The 6,289-nt window shown below is 35.0% G+C and overlaps 1 protein-coding gene across 1 annotated transcript; it reads right to left on the reverse strand.

The window, feature by feature from the left end:
• Positions 1-3,627: 3,627 nt before the first annotated feature.
• Positions 3,628-4,955, reverse strand: LOC131871376 (rust resistance kinase Lr10-like). The gene has a single exon (XM_059215973.1). The coding sequence runs from the start codon at positions 4,806-4,808 to the stop codon at positions 3,768-3,770; it is 1,041 nt and encodes a 346-aa protein (XP_059071956.1). The 5' UTR covers positions 4,809-4,955; the 3' UTR covers positions 3,628-3,767.
• Between the last annotated feature and the right edge of the window lie 1,334 nt (positions 4,956-6,289).

A 6,289-nucleotide genomic window follows, 5' to 3' on the forward strand; every position in this document is an offset into this window, starting at 1 on the left:
GGTTCTTCATAACCCATGCGGGTTTTGCCTTGGTAAGAGGGTTGGAAAACGACCCTAAGGCTTGCAAGCCCATTTTCCCCCCTTTTTTGTTCCTTTACATGTTTTTTCATCCTCCACCATGATTTCTTGACTTCATCGTCATCAGGTTTACAAATGATGAAGTGGGTATCTCTAAAATTACTACCATAATCTCATACATCTTCTTAGTTTTTTGACCATATAAATTTTTTAATTTTTGGACAACATTAGCATAGTACAAACTTTAATTTTCTTTATCAGTGCCTTGAAAGTCCTCACAGACATATGTCTACTATTTTTTTAATAACTTTTGATATAATTAACCAAATTCAAAAAAAAAAATATATTATTGTTTTACACTAGATTCTATACACTTTGAAAAAAAAAAAATTGCATTTTTGATTATTTTGATGCAAGTTATGCCCAGCGCACGAACAGGTACCAAATTTTTAGGATGCAGTCACTTTAAAAAATCATAAAAAATAAAATACTTGACGAAAAATTACAAAAAAATACACAACTTCTAGATCTCACTCTTACCTATCATCCTACCAAAGGGTTTTGTAAAATACTAAATCTAACTATATATTTTGTGCAGTGCACGAAAATAGCTATGTTATATTTTTCTGAAAAAATTAGGAACAGTTTTTCGTGCGTGAAAGGTTTGACCCTCTTAATATTATCCAATTTTAAAAAAAATTAGTAGTTTAGAAACTAGATTCAGAGTACTACAATTCGTATTTTTTTTTAACTCCTAGTTTTGAGTGCATGACCTTCAAATAGCTCTTTGAAGTTCAGGTTTACCTGCTTTTAGAAAAAAAAAAAGAAAAAGTGGCCACTTATACCCCCCTTTTTGTTCACCATCTTGGTGCACTTACCCTTGAAATAATTGAGTAATCAAGTTCAGTTAACCTTGAGATAGATTCCAATTATAGTTTAATTGAAATGCATTCAGATAAGAAGTTCAAGTTTCATTACAAATAAGAATTAATTAATTCCATGCCCTTGTGATAAAAATAGGTAAGTCCATGCATATTCTTTGATTTATTCAAGAAAAGAGTCTTTTCAATGCAACTGAACTTCTTTTTCTCAAAAGCGTTAAGTTCCAATTTTAGAGAATGATTAATAATTTCTTTTAATTGCTTTTCTGATTTCAAGTTCTCAATTTAGAAGAATAAATAATATCTCGAGTTTGATTTCTCTTTCAATTCAATCCTTTTATTCTATATTCAATTTAACTCTTGCTTTGTGATTAATTCCTCTTTTGTAATAAATTAATTATCTTTTTATGATTAAATGACAAATTTATTAATTAATTAAATATGCTAGGATATTTAATAAATTAAATAGGATAATTGGTCAAAATGATATTTTTGGAATGATTCAATTAATTAAATAAATATTTAATTAATATTGAGTAATTCACTTGCCATGTGATATTTGATGATTGAAGAATTAATTAATGTGCTCAAGATTGATTTAATTGCCTTTGGTTAGGGCCTTGGTGATGTTGTTGAGATTAATAGCCCACGGTTTAGGTGACCAATTTTAAGATATTACAACAAGAACTTGTAGACTGATGTTATATCGTTGGATTTGATCGAAAAGACCCGAGGCTTGGATTGCATCTTCATTGATATTATATGAAAATGAACAATTTTGGAAACTCGTGTCCTCAGTAATTGTTGAAGTCTGATTATCTGGAAAAAAATTTAAGATTGTGTACCTCTGGTTTCCAATTTCGATTACCAAATGTCCCTTATCTTCACAGTCGACTTGTAAGTCTGGCAGACCACATCCACTTTCCCTTAAACCAAAAGGATATGGGATTTTTATACCGCCACATGTTTGATTGCTTTCGCAGTTTGTATAACTGACGTCTGCGCATAGCGAACAAGGGAGTAAAAGGGTATAGAGAATGAAGGCATAAAGGAGATTAAAACGAGACATTGGCTGATGGAGGGGCGATTTTATTGAAGTAAAAAGGGACAGTATTGCAGCTACGGGCATTCCTCGTTTATCAGAGAAGGCGAATCCTGAGGCATCTCATTAGAATGAGATCATGGTAGCATTTGAATGATTCGATTATCTGGTAAAGAAAAGTTACCACTTAAGTGGTCAATACGTTCCGTGACAACATTTCTAAATGTATTAAAGGCTTCATTTCTTCAACAAGTTAACTCATTGAGTTCCCCCAAATTTGGAAGGACTCTTACAAATTTGTCCCCAAAGTCTTCCAAATGATTAATGGTTAACTCAACCCTCCCCTCATGGTTAGAGACTTTCTCTCTAACTTAACCCTCATCTAACCCAAGGGTCTCATCAAGCACTCATGGCTTTAACCTTGGTTATCCTATTAACCCTTGCACAAGAGTTTACCCTCTGGGTAAAAACTTTATCCAATGGATGACCCTAACCAACCACAACCTTACCTCCTAAGGTAACCTTCATGTCTCCTCAGGCATTTAATGTCTCTTGCATCTCCTCTCAAGCCATCTCAAGGAGACATTTGTCAACTTGGGATTGGATTGAATCCCTCACATGAATTGATAACTTTCAATCCTATCCCTTGTTGAGATTATTCAATCTCAACCATCCCTTGCCCTATTTTCCTTATAAATAGAGCTCTCATTCTTCATTCTCCATATCAAGTTTTAATGCATCTACATTATCGTCTCATAACATTAAGAATCTTGCCTCTCTTTAATAGAATAGCATTTTAGATCATTTTGATAGCATTATAATCTTAGATATGTCATGTTAATCTCATATCATGTTAGCTTCATCTTAGTATCATTTTCATGCTAGTTTAGCTTTGTATCAATCTCCTCATTTTACACCATATCACTATCTAGTTTCATATCTCAATCATTCATTGGGATCATAGTTGCATCCATTTTGATATTAAAATCCTCTAAATCTCGTTCTCTAGGTTGTCATCCAAGAGATCAAGTGCTCTTCCAAGTGAGGGCCACCTTGAATCTTGAGGATCTTTAGAGATAAAGGAGCATGGAACGATTTTAAAGAGTTTTGATTCATTAACTTGCTTTGTTTGGATTTCTATCTCTAATGCAATGTTTCATGTGTGTGTTTGAACTATTCTTCTCTCTTGCAGGTTGATCCCACATTTCCAGCATACACCTTGTATTATTCATATTTCCAACCCAACAAAAATTGATAAATTCCAATGTACCAATTATTTTTCTCAAAATATATTTTTTGGCAATAAATAAAATACTTTGAAGTGTCATTAAGATTTAAAAACAAAAAATAGTTTTAAACTCTAAATGATATCAAGCTAGAAGATATTATGAAAAACAAAAATAATTTTAAACTCTAAGTGATATTGAGCAAGAATATTATGACACCTTTTAAAATCACATGAAAAATACTAATTATAATTATGAATGATTTATTTTGATATGATGAAGATGATTACTCTTTTATATATTGAATTAAACAAAATGTGATTACAAGAAAAGAAAATAGCAATTCAAGAAATGAAAAGAAAAAAATTACAATACCAAACAGCTGAAACCACCACACAAAGATTCTTACATCTAAGTTATATAATAATTACTTCTATATCCAGAGGATGGATTCTTACATCAGAAATATATAATATTCGTTTCCATATAATAAAGATGCTCCTTGCATCATCTCATAATCGTCCAAATCCTCTTCGTTTCTCTATACCATGGATGAAGATATTTCTAGATTGATGGGTAGATTAGGAGTCTTCGTGGACTCTATACCACGGATGAATATTCTTCGGAGGAAGATGACAATGGTACTTCACGCGGTGGGGAGGAGTTGAAAGGTAATGGAGGATTGCTTACATCATCACCGTTTCCTTCCAGCATTTGTACCACCCTGCTCATTGATGGTCGGTCATTGGAATTGTATTGAATACACCAAAGTCCTACTTTCGTCATTCTCCTCACCTTCTCTTCATCTTCCACTTCCATGTCGCATCGACCTTTTTCTCTCAACCTCTTTTCCAACTCCCCACTTTCTATCAATTTGAACGCCCATTCCGGAAAATAAAGTTGACTCGAATGGCTCACCTGCAACTCAATGTTCTTCCTCCTTCCCGCTATCTCCATTAATAGCATTCCAAAACTGTAAACATCTGATTTGTCTGTTACACCTCCCAAATTTATATTCCACACCTCTGGCGCAACATATCCTGGCGTCCCTCTGGTTGCCGTAATTGATACGTGGTCGTCTCCCTTCCCATACAGTTTAGCGAGACCAAAATCAGCTACTTTGGGCGTGAAATCTGCATCCAGTAAAATATTGTGAGGCTTAATGTCAAAATGAATGATGCGCCTGTTACAATCTTGGTGCAAATACGCAATTCCGCGCGCAGCGCCCAAAGCAATTGAATACAATTGCTCCCAACTGAGCTTCTGTTCTTGTTCTTTTCCTTGAAATAGAAACTTCTCTAGGGATCCATTGGCCATGTACTCATATACAAGTGCGCTTCTGAAACCTTCAAAACAATAACCCATGAGGCGAACCAAGTGAACGTGATGAATGGTTCCCAGAGTTGCAACCTCATTCATGAACTGGCTCTCACTCTGTCTCGACTGATCCAAAAGTTTTACAGCCACAAAAAAACCGCTCGGGAGCTTTCCTTTATAAACCATGCCGAATCCTCCTTCCCCAAGTTTATCTGAAAAGTCGTTAGTGATCTTCTTTAGCTGAGAGAATGAATATCTGGTCGGCATTTCATGAATATAACTTTGGAGAAAATTCTCCACTTTCCCAATAGACCCTGAATTCATCGGTTCGCTTGCAACACAACTTTGGATCCATCTAAAGTAGGATGACCTCTTTCGATAAACAACAATAAGAAATAGTGCTACTATCACTATGAAAGCACTTGCCCCAATGGCTATTCCTGGAATTCATGTGTAGTATCATAGATTAGTGACTCCACCATACAAGAAAATTAGAAGAATGTTTAAAACTCACACAAAAAGGTTCCTTAGTATTTACCTGTTATATCTCTGCCTTTTTTAGTTCTGACTGTTATAGCTCGATAAATTGATCTCTCGACTGTTTAAATTTGGTAAATGCTAATCAGATGCGAATATAATTTTTTTTGAACTAAACTGAGATAATCCAATTTCGTATTTTATATTTTCGAATTGCAAGGCAATTAAACTTAATGGGTGCTTAGAAGAAAATATAGAGAGATTTGAACCAAATTATACCTGATGAACATGTGGTTTGATGGGGTGCATCCTCGCAAAAGCAAAGGAACTGGTTTAAATCGGAAATATTAAACCCACACAGACCACCGCTTGAAACGCAACTCTTACATTTCTGGTCTTGTTCCTCTGCAATATTCCAATGGGTTGATGCCTCTTCAACAGTTACCGATTTAAAATAACATCCTGGAACCTCAAGGCCAGGTAGTAGAGCTACACATTGCAAACCACACACAAGAACTTGTAGACTGATGTTATGTCGTTGGATTTGATCGAAGAGACCCCCGTCTTGGATTGCATCTTCGTTGAGATTATATGAAAATGAACAATTTTGGAAACTCGTGTCCTCAGTAATTGTTGAAGTCTGATTATCTGGAAAAAAGTTTAAGATTGTGTACCTCTGGTTTCCAATTTCGATTACCAAATGTCCCTTATCTTCACAGTCGACTTGTAAGTCTGGCAGACCACATCCACTTTCCCTTAAACCAAAAGGATATGGGATTTTTATACCGCCACATGTTTGATTGCTTTCGCAGTTTGTATAACTGACGTCTGCGCATAGCGAACAAGGGAGTAAAAGGGTATAGAGAATGAAGGCATAAAGGAGATTAAAACGAGACATTGGCTGATGGAGGGGCGATTTTATTGAAGTAAAAAGGGACAGTATTGCAGCTACGGGCATTCCTCGTTTATCAGAGAAGGCGAATCCTGAGGCATCTCATTAGAATGAGATCAAGGTAGCATTTGAATGATTCGATTATCTGGTCAAGACCAATTACGTGGTCAATACGCTCCGTGACAACTTTTTCTTCTCACAACTCCCAAATTCAAGATGATTAAGACATTAAATGGGATCAATTATTATATTCAATTGCTTTAGGCGCACTTAATTATGAAGAACCGTGTTTATCAGTTTGAGCTGTAGACTAAATAAAAAGGCATAAGGACAAACTTCAATATATGTACAAAACATCAAGCTTAAATTGGAGGGAACAGGTTGACCGGGTCTATGATATGTGGTGCTTTGTCATTAAAGTTGTTTCTTACTTTAA

Source organism: Cryptomeria japonica, unplaced genomic scaffold, assembly GCF_030272615.1.
Source record: "Cryptomeria japonica unplaced genomic scaffold, Sugi_1.0 HiC_scaffold_405, whole genome shotgun sequence".
Classification (NCBI taxonomy): domain Eukaryota; kingdom Viridiplantae; phylum Streptophyta; class Pinopsida; order Cupressales; family Cupressaceae; genus Cryptomeria; species Cryptomeria japonica.